This window comes from Danio rerio, chromosome 6 (assembly GCF_052040795.2).
Source record: "Danio rerio strain M-AB ecotype USA chromosome 6, GRCz13ab, whole genome shotgun sequence".
In the NCBI taxonomy this organism is placed as follows: domain Eukaryota; kingdom Metazoa; phylum Chordata; class Actinopteri; order Cypriniformes; family Danionidae; genus Danio; species Danio rerio.
Window position 1 is genome coordinate 54,774,592 of NC_141026.1, and position 22,035 is coordinate 54,796,626.

The following is a 22,035-nucleotide window of genomic DNA, read 5'->3' on the forward strand; positions in this document are numbered from 1 at the left end:
GATGCAGCTCAACAGATGATTCATCAGAAAAAAATCTACCTTCTGACACTTTTCCAAATGATCAACTAGAAGTCAAGTTATTATTTGCTGCTCTTACAACTGTGATCGACAACAAGACTTTTGTCAAGTAGTGTAGATGAGAAACTTGCTCTCCCAACATAAACAAAAGATACTCAGTAATTTATAGTAAATGCTAAAGTGTTTTTAAACCACACTATATTAAATAACCTGAATTAATCTGTTGTGATGATTGTATAGTTGCAATAAAAAAATGTAACAACTAAAGTAATATAAACAAATGACCAGATACTGTCATTTTCTACAACTAAAGGGAATATTAAACTACAACACACCAGAGTTCACTGTAGTAAAAACTAAAGTAGGTAAACCACAGTATTTATTACAGTTTATCACTAACTACTGCCGTATAGAGTATAGAGTACCCATACCGTATAGAGTATACTGCAATTTACTATAGTATTGTTCAAAAATATTTTTATATAGCAAATGAGTATAGTATTTTTATGTGGGTCTCTTTACACTTAGTTTTGGTAACTGTTGTGTTAAATTCAAATGAGATTGTGCTCTTTTCAAAAGAGGGTAGCGCTTCAAATGTCTATGTGTCAGCATAGTGGCATATTCAAAAAGACTAACTCCTCTGCTAATGAGGGAGAGATGGTCACTAATGGGTGGGGCTTTCCCCGTCTGATGACACTTACAAAGGAAGAATATCGATCATAGTGTTTCTGCAGACTGTTTTTATCAAGTGTGATTATAAAAAATAAAATGAATACATTTTTATCATCAGAAGCTGGTTATTTCTGCAGGCTGTTGCCAGACAACTGCGTTTAAACCCCTTATAAAAGTGATTTTTTCATAATAGGCCCACTTTAAACAGATATTTCTCATGATAATGTTCTTCCGAAAGGAACTACAAATCAGGCCCATTTTCCAGCTGTCCTTACATAAACCTGCATGCAATCCTCATTCATCTCCAAATCTTTATGTACACACAGTGGTCATGTTCTCTCATGCACCTGACAGACGGTCTGCTCTTTGATCGCTGTGCTTTGCTAATATCTCACCTTCTTGTCTGTCTGCTCCTCAAAGCTCAGCTTGAAACTGTCTGTCCGTGGATCATTGGAGCTGTCCAGACCCATGTAACCGAAAATCCGACAAGCCGATTCATTTAGACCTGATGCTGTGCACACCCCCACAAAAAACTTGTGTGAGTTACACAACCCAGGTTCATTGCAGGCACATACCCAGGTCTACATTTCTAGAGATAGCGAAATACATACCGCTTGATTTCACCACATTTTCGGCCTGTTGTTTATTTATTTATTGCTTTTGTTTGATCTACTTTCGGGAATCGTTCTTCACTGTGCTCAAACCCTGTCGTCACGGTCAAGTCCACTTTGTGTCTCAAGTATGCAGACATATGCAGCGAGCCACTGGGTAAACTTGTAACGCTAGAAAAGTTGTCCACAAGGTAAGGTAAGGTAAGCGGTCAGCTGGTAGCATGAAAAAGAACAGAAGCTGTCGGCAGCGTCATACTGTCCCGTAGCGTTCGTTTTATATAAGAAATAGCCAGACACTCTCTAGAAATGTAGACAGGGGTATGTATCCACAATAAGAATGTATTGGAGTTTCAGTAATATGAATGAAGATGCTTTCTCGTGGGTCACCGACCTTTAAGCTGCTCTTGTCTGACTTTCCATCCATGTCCAGAGAGGTACACACAAGGAGGAGGACAGAAAAACCTATACAAAAACACTCAGGAATGTTATGCTGTAAATTTATTAGTGATAATGAACAATAATTCTTGTGAGAAGCGCAATACAAATAAACTTGAATTCAACTGAGATTTTGGACCTAGACATGAAGAAAGAGGATGCATGAAAGTTTACTTTTTGTATAAATCAGGTGTGGGCAAACTTGATCCTGGAGGGTCAGTGTCCTGCATAGTTTAGCTCCAACCCTATTCAAACAGACCTCCCTATAGAGTTCAAGTGATCTTAAAAACACTGATTAGTTTGACTAGTGTTGGAACAAAACTCTGCATGGACACCAGCCCTCGAGGATCAAGTTTGCCCATCCCTGGTATAAATCATCTACTCTGTATTCTATAGACTTTGGTATTAATAATTGGGTCTAGGTAGGATTAGGTAGGCAAAATAATATAATTTTTTATAAGCATTAATAAACAGCTATTATCTTAACTATGTAGGTACACTACAAAAATGCTTTTCTTAGAGTTTTTGTCTTAGTAAAAAAATCTAAAAATTCTTAAATCAAGATTTTTTTCGACAAGCAAAAAATATTGTCTTGTTTTCAGGAGTACTAGGCCAAAATTAATAAGCGAGTAGATAATGGTTTGAATTGTAACTTAAACTAAAGTGTTACCGCAATATTACATTATTATCACGATTACCAGCGATCGTATTCTATAAGAATGCTGGATTTTACCAACAATAACCATGGACTACAATTCCGCCATTTCTGGACTACATATTCATACATGCACTTCGCCCAGACACACATGCTTACTCATCTAGACTGATTACATTCACACCACCTGAGGATTGTCAGAGACTGATTGCACACACTATTTGTTACTGATTACGATTCTGGACTACCTTCACATACCCGTTTGTATCAGTTGTATGTGTCACTCCCCGGGGTTACAATTATCATATAATCCAAGCTGGTATAATCTGATTTTTTTCCCAAAGCAAACTTTTGGTTTAAACCTTTTCATTAGCTAGTCCACCTAATAAACCCTAATCCAGCTTGTTAGAAATTAGCATTGTTCGAAACTTTGAAGTAACCTGAAGTTGGTTTTATATTTATATTTGTACCGTATATGCATAACTTACTTTTGAAAATGTAAACGTACAGAACTGATTACCTCTTCTCATTGCCGTAGGACTTCTGGGCAACTTTGGCATGTAAAATGGTCACAGATTGGTCAGGTCTGAACTGAAGGTATTGCCTCACTGAGTCTCTGGTCACTTTCAGCAAGGAGGAGAATGATTGATCCTCCCTATGATGCACAAAAACATTTATTTTCATCTTATTAAATTGTAAACAAAAAGGTGGTAAATCAAAAGCAATCCTTTCCAAAATTAAGCAAGTTGCCCTTTCAAATCAATGCATTTCTGGTCTTAACTATAATAATAATAATAATAATATTGAGCTGATTTATAACTTTATTCTCAATGCAGTTTACATTTAAAAAATACAAGGATAGCAGAAAAACAGAGGTATCCAGAGGTTATATAAATATAAAACAAGTCAGAAACATTGTAAATATAAAAAACAGACAAAAGTACAAAAATACACACCTCACAAATAGGCAAGTCTAAAAAAGTGGGTCTTCAGGGATATTTAAATACTTTAAAAGATTCTGTGTGACAGTTTAAGTATTTATATTACTTCAAAAAGTGCAGACATTTACAACCTTTTTGCATGTCCTTTTGGCTATAGTCTCAGCATTCTGATATTAACCACATTTAACTTGAAAAGTATATAATGATGACAGGATAATAATTATTATTCTGATTTTGACCTCCACTTTTAAACAGTCATTTTTCTTATTTTATAACTTGTTTATTATCACTCATGCTGAATTTATGTATTTGTTTGTGTTTAATTCATGTAATTAATAATATCTTGCCCCAGTTATGTTTCGTGTAGATGTACCATTTTTTATTTGCACATTGCAATTTTCTGGCAGTTTTAATTTCCTCTTATTAGGACCCCACGGACATAAAAGTGCAGTTTCCCAGCAGACAGACGTTGAATTGAATTAAATTGAAACTTTCAATAAATCCCAAAGCTTGGGTTGTTTCATTCAGTCTGCTGGGGTTTTTGTTAGAGCCATTTCCACTAAATCACAAGGTCAAAGGAGACACTGATGTTATTTCCCACTTTGAGCACATTATGATGGCACTTTTCTAAGTCATTTTGTAGCTGACATGACATATATTTAATCTATTAATAAAAAAATTTAACAAAATGCTTTTTCAAAAACAATATTTTTTATTATTTTTCACTTTGCATATTAATTAAGATTGAGTTGTCAATAAAAATCATGTAAACAGAAAATATTTAACATAATAATAAATAAATTAATTTAACAAATATAAAAATATAAATAAAGTTGCAATAAATACAATAATAATACATAAAAGAAATAAAGAAATAAACAAATAATAATAAATAAAATAGCACTAACAAAATAGTGAAACATTAAATAAATAAATATAAAACTAAATATTAATAAATAAAATTGCAGTAAACAAAATAATAACAATTAAATAAAAAAATAAATAAATGAACAAACAAACAAACATATAAATAAATACATACTAATATGATAAAGTAGCAATACACAAAATAGTAATACATAAAATGAAGAAAAATAAATAAATAAAAAGCAAAATAGTAATACATAAAAAAGCAATATACAAAATAATAATAAACAAAAAATGAACAAACATATAAATAAATAAATATTAAAAATTATAAAGTAACAATAAACACAATAGTAATGCATAAAATAAATAAATAAATAAATAAAGATAAACCAAAATAATATTAAATAAAGCAGCAATAAACATAGTAATGCATAAAATAAATGAATAAATAAATACATAAATAAAGATAAATCAAAATAATAACAAAGTAGCAATTAACAAAATATGAATACATAACATAACATAAATAAATGATTGAATGAATAAATAAATAAATAAATAAATAAAGATAAAATTAAATAATTGTAGCAAGTAGCAAGAAACAAAATACTGAAATATAACATAAATAAATAAAGATAAAACAAAATAGTAACAAATAAAATAGCAATAAACAAAATAATAACAAAACAAACACAAACAAACATTCAAATAAATAAATAAATAAATAAATAAATAAATAAATAAATAAATAAATAAATAAATAAATCTCAAGTAAAGGATTTTTTTCCAGGTCTGTAAACAAATAATAATATGAAGTATAATCATAATATTACCCTACTCGTTTTTGCATCATACTTAAAAGTACAATCAGCTAGTCTACATGATCTTAATTACACTTTCTCATCTTATAAGGTGCATTTTAATTTTTCATTCATTTATTACTTTTATTTTTGGCGACTAGCTACCCTAACGCAGACACTATTAATAGTACACGCACAGCAGACAGATAAACTGTCATCTCTTAAATTAACAAACACTGATAAAGTCAGTTCTGTTTGCACTGCTGACAAAATAATGTCACTTTAAGAGCTCGAGCATCAGTCGTGGACTAACCGCAAGGAATTTCTGTAGGCTCGGTGTGAGTGAAAGAAAGCGTTAATGTTCTCCCTCCTGCAGCCCCCCCTAAATAAATCCTGCCTGCTCTTCTCATTTCGGACGGGGGTGGAACCTACATTTTAAACGTGCCCTGCAGATTTAATACCTGGCCAATGTCTGGACTGTTCACTCTATGCCTGAAATATCGACTGGAGAGGTTACAACTCACCTTAAGGGACTGTTAACTCTTAACTCTTATTAAGCACTGTGAAGCATTCCTGCGTCATTTTTGTCGTATTCTGGATACTCCTAGAGGACCGAATATACCTGTATCTTTACCTGAGGTGAGTGAAACACGCGTCTGGTGTGTACAGGTGAGAGTCCGTCGAGTCCACGATGGAAAGACCTGGAATATTAAGAGGACAAAATATGTGCTAGGTTTAATGGTTTCAGCCTGTTAGCTGGGAAATTGAGCAAAGCTAATGAAACTGTGTGGTTAACAACATGGAGTGACCTGGTTAAAATAATAATAATGTGAACCACATGGTAAATAAGCTGAGGATTTTTAGCTAAGGTAAAATTTTAAACAATGTTATTTTTTACAGTAGTTTTCTCTTAGGAAATGCAGTTTACTTAGGCTATTAAAAACAATATGCCTCAATATTATTTTTAAAATACCATTGTAATGTATAACTATAGTGTGTGTGTGTGTGAGTGTGTGTGTGTGTGTGTGAGAGAGAGTGGGAGAAATATAATGTTTTTATTTTAATTAGGTTATAAAATGCGATTAAGACACCTGCATACACGTGGAAAATAGCGGATATTTGTCACAAAAATAAATAATAGAATAAAATAAAGTATATGCTATTGATTTGATTAATAATATGTAAGCTTAAATCAAAACCTGCTCAAGGTATGTTCGTTATATTTGCGAATCGCGCTCTTTTTTCCCCGCGAAAATTGAACACTAGTATACGGTTTATACTAGTATAAATCTATTCATTTCACTAGTATGCAGTAGTGTACACTCGTTATAGTATAATAGTTCTGCAAACGTTCTCCTACAACGCAATGCTCTCAAATCGTACTTCCATTTTAATATTTTTATGAAGTGTTCTACAACATATTTTAATTTATTTTTGTTTATTAGTTGACAATAATGCACAAAAGGAAATCCAGACAAACAATGTTGAATTAAAAATGCATTATTAATTCATTTTTCTTATGATGAACGCATTAGCATACAACAAAAATGCAGCATTTTAATGTTTTAATCTTGCATATTTGATTCTGTTCTTATTTTATTTTTACTATATTTTGTATCATATTTGATACATTTGATTAAACATTTCAATACTAGCCTACTCTGCTTTAGGAGCTAAACTAAATATAGATGTATACCCAAATAGAAATCTAATACATGGAAATATAATCGTAAATATGTTCATACACTGTAAAACATGCAGGGCTCCACACAATTCCTTCATTTTGTCCCAACACAAATCGATTAACTAATTTATGTGTATTGAACATAAAAAATTAAGTTGTCCCAGTGAACTCTTAAGAATTGTGTTGTTTCAGCTCATTTTAAATAAGTAGTTTGAACAAGTTAAAAAATGTATTTTTTGAGTGTATATGACTGCACATATTTGAAATTCCAATGGTTGAAAAAAAGAAAGCGGCCATTTTTGCTGTATTTTGACATGTATGTTGCAAATGTGATATACTTTTTATATAGAGTTGAAGTCAAAATTATAAGCCCTCCTGTGATTTTTTTTTTCAATTTCAACTATTTTCCAAATTGTGGATGTTTCTCAATTCCAAGAACGCAGAGAACGGACTTGCGTTCTTGTGAAGAAGTTACCTTGAAAGAAGACCGCGAGAACAGAGAACATGTCCTCTGAGAAATGAGATGCTGCGTTCTTCCCTGGTTCTTCCTGATGGTCACATGACCTTCACCCGTTTTTTTAACAACAAATTATTTAAACATTACAGCATTCATAAAACCATTTATTGTTTTTCTCCTTCTGACAATATATACTATGCAGAAAAACTTTACAAATATATGTTCCACAATAAAAATAAAAATAATTTTAATACGAATTTTAGCAAATAAACACCCTTAATGTGTTTACGCCAGTTCAAAGATTTTCATGGTAATGTTTACTTTCATCGTTTCATTTAGGGAAACTCCAGAGATAAATAAGTTATATCTCTGAACTTTAATAATAAATCTATATAAAAAGCTGCCCTTCCCACCTCCTTTATTCAGCTGCAATGACTTCTGGGACTTCTCGAGTGAGTTTTCTGCTTAAGTCTGCATCGATGCGTCCTCGATATCAGTAACACATCCGGGAACTTTCACGAGTCCTCCGTTCTTGTGGCCTTGAGTTTTGGAACTGAACTTTGGCAGTTGATGATGACTTTACATGAGAACACAAGAACGCAAGGTCGCTGAAAAACGCAACGCATGTTGAGAAACAGCAACTGTTTAACAGAGCAAGAAATTTTTCACAGTATTTCCTATAATATTTGTTCTTCTGGAGAAAGTCTTGTTTTATTTCGGCTAGAATAATAGCAGATTTAAATTTTTTAAAATCCTTTACAGCTCATTATTTTTAGCCCCCTTAAGCAATGTTTGTTTTTAATTGTCTACAGAATAAACTATCTTCATGACTATCTCAATGACTTGCCTAATTAACCTAACTTTACCCTAATTAACGTAATTAAGCCTTTAAAATGTTCTTCAAGCTGAATACTAGTATCTTAAAAATACCTTGTAAAATAGTATTTACTCACATCATGGCAAAGATTAAATAGTTATTAAAAATGTGTTATTAAAACTAATGTGTAGAAACCTGTTAACCTCTGTTATACAGAAATTGGATGCAAATAATTCAGAAGGGCTAATAAATCTGACTTCAACTGTATATAATCCAAACATAAAGTTGTATGTTATACATGTAATTTGCATATATTTGCATATTTCAGATTTCTACGCATGTTTAGACTGGCCGTGTCAAAGTTCCCAGTGTGCTGCCTGTCTAAGCGTCATTTCCGCAATGCTGTTTAGGTAGGGAGCTCTCTAGGTTTTGAAACACAGCCAGGGTTAATGCTTTAGGTGCACAGTGGTTGGCTGGAGGGCAAAACCGCGATTAGTAGCAAAGCGTCACATCTGCTTTCAATCCCACCTTAACAAGAAGCTGCTGTTGGTTAATCTAAGTGTGCTCTGAAGCTGTCAGTCAATCCTGTGCTGAAGAAACCACGCTTGTCATTTTCCTCCTTGTCTAATATTCCTGTCTTCTCTCTCGCTCCCTCACACTGGCCTTTTCTTTGGTCTGCCTGTGCTTCATGTCAGGCTGAGAGAAATATTTACACTGCAAGACTTTGCCCCCATGGAGATCCCTTTGGGCTAAAGTTGGGAACTGGGAGGCTTAACTGGACCTGCAAAGATATATATACAGCAGCACACTGAAGAAATGTGCTGTCCTTCTTTTTTTTTTTTACTGCCTGTCACCCTTTATCACTGCTCTGTGCTGCTGTGGCTGGAGGATATGGTTGCTGTTGGTTTAAGTTGCTTATTGAGTGCTGTCCTTTTTTTATCTCACATGCACATGATTCTCATATTTATAATGTTGATGAGCACTCACTGTTTCTGCTGTTGTGTTTTTACATTCACTGTTATGCACTGTCAGTCTTCGGAGATTTTGTTTTCATTTTAAAATCTCAGAAGTAAGGATGCAACAATCATAGATTTTGGTTGTACGATTATAGTCTAAGGAATAATTATGGTTTCACAGTTATCGCGATTATTCCATCCAGGCTCATTCTGAAAATGTACCACTATATGCATTTCTGGAGAGCGCCAAATGCGGCCCAGGAGGTACATTTTTTTACAGTGTTTATTTTCACTAATCCACCAGAGGCCGCTGTGTCACTTTTGGAGATTTCAAATTTCTCTCGCGAGTGCCATTCGCACCTGCTGTTCTCACGTAAATCCACCAGAGGCCGCTGTCAACTGAATGACTGACTGACCGATCGACTGACCCACCCTCCTCCTTTCCTAAACCCAACCGACAGTTTTAAAAAGCAATCTAGAAAAAGAAAATCCCTTACCTGAAACCTAAAAAAAAAGGTATTCAGATCTTACCACTTTCTCACCCTGTTATTTACATGTTTATTTTATTTTTTGGCTTTTGGTTTTGTCTTACCCACTTTGTAAGAACCATTCTACTCCAGACTCGAATCCTGTTGTCATGGTCAACTGTTCTCTGCGTCTCAAGTCCACCAAGATACATGGCGAGCTAACTGGACAAACTAGTACCTGCGGGAAAGCCGTCTATATGGAGGTAGCGGTCAGCTGGTAAGCGTGAAAAGGAACCCCGTATTGTTTGTTTTTAAAAACGAAATGCAGCCATAAGTACTTCTGGCTGCATCATTCGCGATCTCCAAAAATGTATATAGGGCTAAGATTTCAGAATGAACCTATGTTGCTCATTTGTTTCAAAACACTACTAGTTTAGAAAATCATATGAAAAGTCCTTATATTTTAAAGTGTTATTTATTGCTGCGCAGTAACCATAAATTACAGCACAAAATAATAAAAAACAAACAATATTCCATTTCTCTTTGAACTTTAAACTTTTTTTTTTAAGTTTTGCTGTTTGAACAGGTAATACTTTTACACTGAAAATAATTACATTAAAAAAATAAGAATAAATAAAAAAATGGGTTTGTCTAATGTAAATTTTAGCTTTCAAGAGGACAAATAGAGTCAAAGGCTGCTGAACCTGTCTGAAGGCACTTTTGATTAACTATATTACAAAATTGTTTGGTATTTTTGTTTTGTATTTTCTCACGGCATTCCTTCAACTAAGCTTACTAAGCTGGCAGCTAGCTATCTGCAACTCCCACATGGTCCCCCACTGAAGCTAAGCAGGGCTGTACCCGGTCAGTAACTGGATGGGAAACCACATGGGAATGCTAGGTTGCTGCCGTAAGTTTTTTTAGTGAGGCCAGCAGGGGCGCCAACCTGCAGTCTGTGTGGGTCCTAATGCCCCAGTATAGTGATGGGGACTCTATTCTGCTCAATGAGCATCGTCTTTCGGATGAGACGTTAAACCAAGGTCCTAACTCTTAGTGGTCATTAAAAATCCCAGGATGTCCTTCGAAAAAGACTAGGGGTTTCACCCTGGCATCCTGGCCAAATTTGCCCACTGGCCTCTGTCCATCATGGCCTCCTAACCCTCCCCATATCATAATTGGCTTCATCACGCTGTCTTCTCTCCAACAATCAGCGTGTGTGTGGTGTGCGGTCTGGCGCAAAAATGGCTGCCGTCACATCATCCAGGTGGATGCTGCACACTGGTGGTTGGATGAGGAGATTCCCCCTATGTGTAAAGCGCATTGAGTGCTATATAGATGTAAGGAATTATTAATATTATCATTATTAGGCTATGCACCTTCATTGGAAATAACAAACTTACGCACACAAAAGATGTGATATGTGAACGGCCCCTAGTTAACTGCCTCAGACATAATTAATCCAGTGTGTGTTCATATTAGTCTCGGTGGTGTACAAGCTCGAAACTTTAAACTAGCGAACACTTGGCATAACTTTATTTAGTTGCAGCAGTAAACACGGTGTTGAGAAGCCTTACGATTAAATAACTGTGACGAATTAAAGTGCAGTTAATAGTGAAACTGATTAATCAATGCATCCCTACTCAGAAGCTAAGGAAATCTGTGATGAATAGCTTCTTTCATAATAAATATTAATATGATTCAATATCATATATTATATAATAATAATAATAATATATTTACTATGTGATTATGGCTTTAAATGCCATATAATGCCATAATCACAAAATGTTATTATTATTATTATTAATATATTATTATTATTATTATTATTATTATTATTTTATGTAACACATTTTATTTTATTTCATTTTGTATTTTTTTACATTTTATTTTACAGATTTATTTAAGTTAACAAATTAACTGGTGAAAAAATTTGGCACATTGTAAATATTTAAGATAATTTCCTAACGTAGATTTATTATTTAAAAAAAAAAAGACAAACTTTATATATATATATCTAATGACATTACAAATAAATATAAAATATTATAGATAATCATAGATCAATTATAGATAATATTTTATAATACATAACATTAACATACATAGACAGTCAATGCAACATAGAATAACATGGCTATTTTATTATTTGTACTCATTTAAAACCCATAAATAAATAAATAAATAAATAAATAAATATATATATATATATATATATATATATATATATATATATATATATATATATATATATATATAAATATATATATATATATATATATATATATATATATATATATATATATATATATATATATATATATAGATCAAATATAATAATGTAAAATAATTGTATCATTTATTTTACCTCAAAGTATGTCCACCAGTGTTACCAAACTCTCAGCACTGACCTGTATCTCTGTCTTCTTTCCTTTGGTCCTGCATGGTGTTCAAGTGTACAACAGCCACTTTGCAAACTTCATAAAGTTCTTTACAGTGCTAAACGCTCCACTGTTATTCATGCTGCCTAGTTTTACTTTAATCTCTTTTCTCGTAACGTGAGGAGTGCCTACCTATCAGAGTTCTGTTGTAAAAAGACCACTTCATTCCCATTTCCAGTAAATGTGTTATCAGCCTCGCATGAGTATTAGTAAACCTATATGTGTGTTTGTTTTCAGAGATAGTGACCTGTACACAGGTGCTGAATTCCCACGCCTCTCTCCACGTGGCAAACCGTTCTGATACAAGTGAACACAGAATGAGACATAAAGATCAACAGAAGCGAATCATGGTGACATTTAACACAGATGTAGATCTTTTGTGGGGAGAGAAATAACAGACACCCTTTCTGGCTTTTAAGTCACTGTAACAGCAAACAGGAATCGCTGAAGAGCTTAAGCGATTTTACACAGCTTGTTATAGTCAGATGGAGTTTGCATTATGTGTCCAGATGAATAGTGAAATATGATGTTACCTGCCTGGGCTTAGCAAAAAACTAAGACTAAACTATTGATTAAAAATAACATCTCATTGTTAACTGAAATAACATTAAATATAGAGCTGAAGTCAGAATTATTAGCCCCTCTGTTTATTTTTTTCCTCAATTTCTGTTTAGCAGAGAGATTTTTTTTCAACATATTTCTGAACATAATTGTTTTATTAACTCATTTCTAATAACTGATTTATTTTATCTTTGCTATGATGACAGTAAATAATATTTTACTAGATATTTTTAAAGACACTTCTATACAGCTTAACGTGACATTTAAAGGCTAATTAGCTTAAAGGGGCTAATAATTTTGTCCCAAAAATGGTGTTTAAAAATTTTAAAACTGCTTTTATTCTAGATTTTATTCTGCTTTTAAATAAAACAATTAAGACTTTCTCCAGAAAAAAAAGATCAGACATACTGTGAAAATTCCTTTGCTCTGTTTAACATAATTTGGGAAATAAAATAATTCAAAGGGGGGGCTAATAATTCTGACTTCAACTGTACATAAATAATGAAAAAAATAAACTAAATGAAATGAACAAGAGCCACTGAAAAATAAACTGAAACAAAATAATAATTAGTAAAATAATACATATTTAAATATTTAAGGGGACCTATTATGCAAAAATCGGGTTTATAAGGTGTTTAAACTCACTTGTGTGGTAGCAGTCTGTATATATATCCAGCTTCTTATGGTAAAAATTTATTCAGTTTATTATTTATAACCACACTTGATAAAAGCAGTCTACAGAAACACTTTAGGTGCGTTCGACATGAAGCATGGCTGCAGCCGACAACCAACGAGATTAGCCGAGAGCAGGCGGGGGCGGAGTTGAAAACGGAGCCGTCCAGCTAGACACTGCAGTGCTCAAAGTTGTGGCAGTCATGATGATCGTTTATTTATTTATTGAAATAAAAAAAAGATTTAAAGTACAAATAAAACAGATTAAGTCTCTACAAACTATAGTTCTTTGATTTATTAATACAATTTAACCAGCCTATATAACAAACACATGAAAAATAAGGGGAAAATGAGAGGACACATGAAAAGAAATAAATATCCACGAACAGGCCTATTAAACACAAAACAATAAGCACACATTCTAGGAGTTAAAACATCAGTCTTTAGGCTACTAGATGCTGAATAGTACTGTATGTCAATACTATTTCAGTTCTTGTTTGAATATGCTAAAAAGCAGTTTAGATATAAAACTTCCCAATTTATAATAATGTAAAACGCAAAACAAGGTATTTTGATTAAGCCTTAAAAAATGATTCAAATTTTTTTGGATAATAAAAGTATTTAAAAAAAGCACTTTAGTCCAAAAAAAAAAAAAAAAGAACAAAAGAACCGAAATAAATGAGCTATACTTACTACAAATTTCCTAGAAAGAGCAATGTGGTACATCAATGTTACTTTTAAAATTTCTGCATAAATGGCTTGACAGGAAAAAATATTTTACAATCATATTTTTTTTTATATTTAATAAAATATTTCTTTAACTTAATTTGTTAAGAAACCTTTATAGGTGTGTCTGGATTAATGATGATAGATATTTTAATACAAGTCTGTAAGACTTATACAAGTTAATATTTAAATTATTACCTAAAATATATTATTTAAATCGTTATGGAGCAGAATACAGTAGTCTGTATAAAAAAGGCAGAATTACCCTATGCAAGCAATCTAGTCATTATGAACGAATTATTTAACAAAAGATTACTGTAGTAAAATATTTGTAGTCTTTTAATAAGCATGATGTGTACAAGATAAAGAGAGTATGAAAAGTTAATTGTTTGTTTTGAAATTTGTGAGACAGAATTTGTCCAATAATAAACCCGAAAAACATGTGGTTGTTGTCATGGGGCTGAACTCGGCCAATTGTGTAATATCGGTGTCGTCATTGCAGCTCCTGCAGTCGCTCTTCAGATGCTGCACCGGCTGAATCAATCGTCTGATCTCGGACCATCAATCCGGACAAAATTTATAACCAGCATGCACTGCTTTAAGATTTCGATTGGTCTGCGCAGCGCTGCACTATGTCGAACTCATCTATTGACTGACATTCTCCCTTTGTACGTGTCATCAGAGGCGGAAAGCCCAGCCTATTAGTGACAATCTCTCCATCGTGAGCATAGGACATTGTTTTTGAATCTGCCACTATGCTGATGCATTTGTAGCTTCGACCTCTGGGAGCACACTCTTATTTGACTTTAAAGCGACAGTAACCAAAACGGCACAGTTAGGATAAAGCATAAATAGGGATATTTCAAAATGTTTATTTATGTTTAATTTTGAGCTGAACTTCACATACACACTCAAAGGAGATCAGTGACCTATTTTACATCTTGTAAAAAGGTGCATAATTGGTCTCCTTTAAATCTGACCTGTGGCTGTTTAGAGAAATACCTGTAGATGGCACTTTTACAACCCAGTCAGTTTAATCATTCTTCATCTTCATGTTTAAGTACATACATTATCTTTTTATCTACATACACACAATTCTTTGTAATATATACACATATATATTACATAATCAGTGATTCCTCTAGGATTATTTCCAGCTGTGGCAGCAGGCCTTTTACACAGATGTACCAACTACCTATCGCGTTATTTCAATGACAAATCGTCAGCTTAGCATTATTAGAATTTAAGGTTCTATCTGACATTTAATTAACATAAATGACAACTTATTTACATTATGTGATGTTTTTTTAGTTTTTAGTTGTTTACATTTTAAGACGTTTTATTTCAAAAACAATTGTTACTCTATGGACGGCAAAAAACTTAAAGCTCAATATCTCAAAATCATTCAGAACACAGACAGAACCTTATAATGCCAAGGTGACGAAATGTCATGAGCGCAGTATAACAAGTCGAGATCTTGCATGCCGATTTCCTCTGCTCGTGCACAAAACTACTGGGCACACCCCCTCAAGTATACGCTGCTCAAGTGCATTTTTTTGTGCGCTCTCAAATAAACGCTGCTGAAGGTCTCCAATAAACCTACAGAGCGGCATTAGTGTTTCCTGAAGTAAAGTGAAATGGCAATAAACTCCAGCAAGATAAAGTCATTGTAGAGCCATAGACCTTTATCTATAAGTATAATTATGGAAACTGTTCATCATAACTGAAAGCTATGTCGTGTTTGCTGGCCTCACACCCAGACAGTCAGTCAGTTAGTCAGCATGTCACCTTAAAGAGTTAAACAAATAATGCACAGCCCTTCTACGATTACAGAAAAGTTATCGCTGTTATAATTCACTTACCTTTTAATACATTTTGATGCGATTATAACCCACTATTAAAAAAAATAATGACTAAATGTTTTGAATGAGAAGCTGTAATGTAGCCTTGGTGGGATGAATTTTGGTATGGCACCACACCATGGAAGAATAAATGTAGCAGAAACCATGCATGATTAGATTATTTAATACATAATTGATGGTACATTATGTTATCTTTTGTTAATTTAAGTTGCATCTGGATGGTTTTCAGTTAAGTGTCTGTTCAAATCATTATTATTTTTTTATTACTAATTAGAAGTTTTGCACAAAAGTTAACATAAGCTGTGCAAACACTACTAAACTTTGTTCTGGTCGACATTTACTCAAATGTTTTCTGTTAACTGTGCTAAACCCAACATGGAGCCATTCTGAAAATGTAACCCTTTATACATTTCCTGAGATTGCTAATTATGTAGCCAGAAGTACATATGGCTGCATTTCTTTTTTTTAAATGAACTCTACGGGGTGGTATGACATGGCTAATTTTCACGCTTACTAACAGACCACTACTTTCGTATGAACGGCTTACGGAGTGTTACTAGTTTGTCCTGTTAGTTCGCCATGTACATCGGCAAATTTGACACGCAGAGAGGAGTTGACCATGACGACGGAGTTCGAGTGCAGTGATGAATAGTTCCAGAAAGCAAGCAAAACAGAAGCCAAAAATTAAAATTAAACGTCTGAAATCTGAAAACGTGATAAAAATCAAGCAGCTGTGAGAGCTTTTCTTTTTCTGGATTGCTTTTTAAAACTGTCTGTTGGGTTTAGGGAAGTGGATGGGCGGGTCAATTGGTGCATTTGAAAACACTATTGGTTGGGTTTAGTTTGTCGACAGCGGCCTCTGGTGGCTTTATGCCAGAACAGGACTAGTGAGAGAAATTTGAAATCTCAAAAAGCGTACACAGCGACCTCAGGTGTAGTCATGAAACAAAAACTGCAAAAAATGTAGCTCCTGGGAATCACTTGGCACTCCTCAGAAATGTATATAGCGGTGCATTTTCAGAATGAACCTTGGTTGGCTAATTCAGAATTACTAAAACTGAAACTAAACACTGAATATAAAAACTAAATAAAAATGTTCACAAAATAAAAAAAACTCAACTAAAACAAGCAAAATCATTCATGAAATGAAATGAAATGAAATGAACACAGTCTTCAAATAAAAAGTGCATAATTATAATAACCTGAGGAGGTATTCGGAGGATACCTGTTTATTAAATTAGCAAACCTCTTTACTAAGGACCTGTGTGGTTCTTCAAAGCCAGTTTAATGGAAATAATCTCCAAAACTATCACATGAATGCAAATGGACTGGAACAGCAGCTCTTTATATGTCTAGAAGGGTTGGTCTATAATGCACTGTAAAGATGCCGTTGGCCGCCATTCAAAAGCCGGTGCTAAATTCTCTGTGAGCGTTAAATGCCCACTTTAATCTTCTGAACTTATTGGCTCTCTGCCTGTATGATGTGTGTGTCCAGTTAAGGGCCGCCACAGCTTGTACGCATACACTTAAAGCCTAATGTACACATATAGCACAGAAGGCTCCATTGTATTAACACACAGGGGACTGAAGTCTGCTGTTTACCTGTGAGTCACTGAAGCTGACGGTTATGTGCAGTCTGTTTATCAAGGTTTACGATGGACACTGATTATAGAGTTTACTAGATGGGTCTCTAACTTTGACATCTTAAAGTGAGACAAATCTTTTCATTCATTCATTCATTCATTCATGTTCCTTCAGCTTAGTCCCTTATTTATCAGTGCTTGCCACAGGGGAATGAACCACCAACTATTCCGGCATATGTTTTATGCAGCGGATGCCCTTCCAGCCGCAACCAAGTACTGGGAATCTATTCACACTCACATTCACACATTTCCTCATACACTATGGACAATTTTTGTTTCACTTTTAGTGCTGGTCTTTTGACTGTGGGGGAAACAGGAGCACCTGGAGGAAACCCACGCTAACACAGGTAGAACATGCAAACTGAGCCCCACCCGGGAATCGAATCAGTGACCTTCTTGTTGTGAGGCGACAGTGCTAACCACTGAGCCACTCTGCCGCCAAAATCTTTTCAAAGTTTACATAAAAATAAATAAATAGCACATTTCCCATCAGGTTGTCAGAGCAGCTCACTGTAGTATTGGTAACCTAGCAACCAACAATAAATAAAGCAGGCATAATGGAGTCAGCTGATTAACCATGTGAGTGTAATGTTTGCTACATCAGAGATTATTCGGCAATGTATTTTCTCCCATTATTTTCATGAATCCTTCTTCACACCATTTCAACTTCACTTTCAGATCTAAACCAATTCAACCGAGCATAAAAAACTTTGTGAATTAAGGGATTTTTATTCAAAACTTTCTCATTACTTGTTTCTAATGTGATGCTTCAAATGCGCATTAATACAGTGTGATAGAAATTCAGCTACTGTGTGATAGAATTTGGTACTAAAAAGTGGTACTGTATTGGGATGTACACTCACTGGCCACTTTATTAGGTACACCTTACTAGTACTGGGTTGAACCCTCTTTTTGCCTTCAGAACTGCCTTAATCCTTTGTGGCATAGATTCAACAAGGTACTGGAAATAGAGTATTTTGCTCAATTGGTCAGATATTATGCTCAATTGGTACTAATGGGACCAAAGTGTGCCAAGAAAATATCCCCCACACCATTACACCACCACCACCAGCCTGAACCATTGATACAAGGCAGGATGTATCCATGCTTTCATGTTGTTGATGCCAAATTCTGACCCTACCATCCGAATGTTACAGCAAATACGAGACTCATCAGGCCAGGCAACATTTTTTCAATCCTCTACTGTCCAATTTTAGTGAGCCTGTGTGAATTGTAGCCTCAGTTTTCTGTTCTTAGCTGTCAGGAGTGGCACTCTGTGTGTTCCTCTGCTGCTGTAGCCCATCCGCCTCAACTTAAGATGTGTTTTGTGTTCAGAGATGCTCTTCTGCAGACCTCAGTTGTAACGAGTGCTTATTTGAGTTACTGTTGCTTTTCTATCAGCTGGAACCAGTCTGGTCATTCTCTTCTGATATCATCAGCAAGGCATTTGCAGTCACAGAACTGCCGCTCACTGGATATTTTCTCTTTTTCTGACCATTCTCTGTAAACCCTGGAGGTGGCTGTGCGAGAAAATCCCAGTAGGTCAGCAGTTTCTGAAATACTCAGACCAGCCCGTCTGGCACCAACAACCATGCCACGTTCAAAGTCACTTAAATCACTTTTCTCCCCATTCTGATGCTCGGTTGGAACTGCAGCAGAATGTCTTGACCATGTCTACATGCCTAAATGCATTAAGTTTCTGCCATGTGATTGGCTGATTAGAAATTTGCTTTAACGAGTTGGGCAGGTTAACTTAATAAAGTGGCAAGCGACAGTTTATGCAAAATCTTTCAAATTTTTTTTGACATGTTCATGTGTGTGTCTCCTGATGAGTGATTGAATTGTTGAATTGTTTTAAGTTGAAGGCATTACACTGCAAAATACTTTTATTACTTAGAATTTTGTCTCATTTCTAGTCCAAATATGTAACAAATTTTAAATGAAGAAGCATTTCATAGACAAACAAAAAAATTTGTCTTGTTTTCAGAAATTTTAGGTCAAAATTAAGTGGGTTTTTCATTAAAACATGCAAAATAATCTGCCAGTGGGGTAAGTAAAATAATTTTGTTTTTCCCTTTGACATAACATTATTTTGTTTACCCGATTGGCAGATTATATGGCTGGTTTTAAGGAAAAACTGACTTAGTTTTGCATTTTTTTAAACAAGATAATATGTTTTTCTGGAAAATTTTTAGATATTTAAACTAGAAACAAGACAAAAACTCAAAGTAAGAAAAGCAGTGTAGTAACTGTTGTTAATAACTTTTTTTTAAATAATAATTTCATTTATTTAGTGCATAATCTTACAATGAGATTTGAGAACAATCACAATTAGTATTAGTAAATAATGTCTTAACTTCTACTCTGTTTCTCACATAAAGCTTTCATATCACCTCAGAAATTGCAGATGTAACTGTTGTACAAACTTTAGTGTTGTAGAGTTACATAAGGATGACCAAATGATGGCTGATTTTGTTTTTATGATTTCTTCTTAAAAAATATCACCTGTGTACAGTATATAGAGTGCTCAGCATAATTGAGTACACCCCATTTGAAAATGAATATTTTTAGTCATTTCTCAGTGAATATAGGCAATGTATTTTGGTGCATTTATACAGATTTATTAAACAGAAAAAATTATTAAAATAATATTTTAGTCACCAAACATATTTGGAAATTAAAAGATAATACTATTAAATTCAAGCCAAATATTGCAACAAAAAAATACAAACTACAACATTTCAACCAAATATTTTTAGATTTTTTGCTTCTTTTGATTTTTCCTCTTTTTAAATTTGTGTTAATTATTTTTGTATAAGATAATTTTAGGTGTACTATTTTTTGGACCATTATCCTAAGTTATTTTGTTAGAGAAGCTCCAGATTTGGCTTTAGTACTGACTAATCTAATGTATATACACAAATATAATATTGTATAGCTTCCTATTAAAAACAATAATTTAAAAGATAGATTTGTGGGGGGTGTACTCATATATGCTGAGCACTGTAGCTGCAATTCTGTTTTTAATTAAACCACAAATAGGACTGCAGTACAGTGCTAATCTTTCTGGCCATTTATCTGCTGTTGGGTTCAAAGACAGTAAAACTCAAGCCAAACCATGACACACTCCGACCATTCTGATAATGATAACCTCTTATCAGTCTTTTTGGAGAGGCAGAACTCTTTGTGAAAGCCAAAGTGACTGACAGCATGCCGTTTACAACGCCAACGTCCCAGACGCTGTTATTTTCCAGCAATTACTTCACACAGCTTTTGAACTCAGAGCCTGTGGTGCTGCGATCGGCCCCAAAAAAGTCTATTAACTCTTCCATGTTAACGGCCTGTTTAAAAAGGGCTGCTGTGGACCATCTGTTTGGTGTCGCCGTTTTATTGCGAGCTCAGACTGGAATGTATGGCTCCCATTTTAAAGCACACATTTCGCCTGACCTGCAATTTTTCTGTTTCTTTCTCCTCTCCACCTACAGCAACTGGGGTTTTTGTGGTGAGATTGGGCCTTTGTCGACGAAACATGACACGTGTGTTGGTGTATGTCAGTGTGCTATTAGCCGTAATGGCTGCAACGGAAGCAAGGCCTAAATCAGGTTGGTTAAACCACCCTCATAACACTAATAAATCAATCTTGGAGGTACTAGACACTACCTCAGAGTCTGTCAATTATCCGCTCGTATTTTGTGGTGGCATAATTAGGTTGTAATTGACAAACCAGATGACCATTGTACTGGATATATATTTTTTATCTATAAAACTGTAGTTTAATAGTTTGATTATAAGTATATTTTTAGACTATATATGCACTGTAAAAATATCTGTTTATTAACAGTTTCCGTATTTTTTGATTCACAAGTGTTTTTCGTTTATTTATGAATGTGAATTGCATTATGGGATGTTCATCTCTGCTCTGTCGACTTCTGATGTTGAAAATTCAACTCTACAGTTTAACAAAGTGACTTTTCTTGACATTTGAGTAGTTTAAAATAATATGATGAACAGTGTTGGAGGTAACACATTACAAGTAACGAGAGTTACGAAATAATAATATTACTTTTCTAAATAACGAGTAAAAGAAGCGCATTACTTTTAAAACTTAAGTAATATCATTTGAGTCACTTTTTAAAAAATGTAATGCGACTTTTTAGTTTTGTTAATTTGCTTTTAAAAAGTAAATTGCTGAATTAAAATGATTTATAGTCGCGTTGAATCCCACACGCAATGAGAGAATGCAAGAATAGGGAAGTTCCTCAAACATTATCCTACATTAATTTATTATATCTTTTTTTTTTTAAGATTAATGAAGGTTATACAGTTTGTTGTTAATTGCAGAGCTTCTCTATTTTAAAAAAAACTGCAAATTGTGAAAGAGATCAAGCTTCAGCCAGGTCAGAAAAAGTAATGCAAAAGTAACTCAACAGTAATGTAACGCATTACTTACCATAAAAAGTAACACAGCTAGTTGTTTTTTTGGGAAGTAGCTCAGTATTGTAATGCATTACCTTCTAAGGTAACTTTCCCCAACACTGATAATATATAAGAAATAATATAGAGAAGTCTAAAAAATAACTGAAAATGTACTTCCATATACCAAGCCAGACAATATATCATTTTAAACTATTAAAAATGTTAATAAAAGTCACTTTTTTTTAAACATTTCAAGGTTAAAAGGTGTTGAAAAAAGATCAAAGTCTCATAATGCAGTTCATTAATTCATACATTTTTATTAATCAGGGGT

General features: G+C 33.9%; 2 protein-coding genes across 13 annotated transcripts in view; one reads left to right on the forward strand and one right to left on the reverse strand.

Moving 5' to 3' along the window:
- The window catches only part of rbpjl (recombination signal binding protein for immunoglobulin kappa J region-like), a 46,853-nt gene extending 34,403 nt beyond the window's left edge, over positions 1 to 12,450 (reverse strand). Inside the window, exons 1-5 of the mRNA XM_087258196.1 lie at positions 11,795 to 12,450; positions 5,637 to 5,703; positions 2,912 to 3,046; positions 1,693 to 1,763; positions 1,086 to 1,201 (exon numbers count right to left, since the gene is read on the reverse strand). Of these exons, the coding sequence (XP_087114322.1) occupies positions 1,086 to 1,201; positions 1,693 to 1,763; positions 2,912 to 3,046; positions 5,637 to 5,703; positions 11,795 to 11,828 (423 nt within the window). The 5' untranslated portion in view covers positions 11,829 to 12,450. The remainder of the gene's footprint in view (positions 1 to 1,085; positions 1,202 to 1,692; positions 1,764 to 2,911; positions 3,047 to 5,636; positions 5,704 to 11,794) is intronic.
- matn4 (matrilin 4) overlaps positions 5,486 to 22,035 on the forward strand; it is a 57,618-nt gene continuing 41,068 nt past the window's right edge. For 11 of the 12 annotated variants that reach the window (XR_015492763.1, XM_087255535.1, XM_087255537.1 and 8 more), the window contains exons 1-2: positions 5,486 to 5,641; positions 20,774 to 20,890. Coding sequence is in view for 11 of the 12 variants with exons in the window: in XM_087255535.1 (XP_087111661.1) it covers positions 20,818 to 20,890 (73 nt within the window). In the remaining variant the exon portion in view is untranslated. 12 annotated transcript variants of the gene reach the window in all.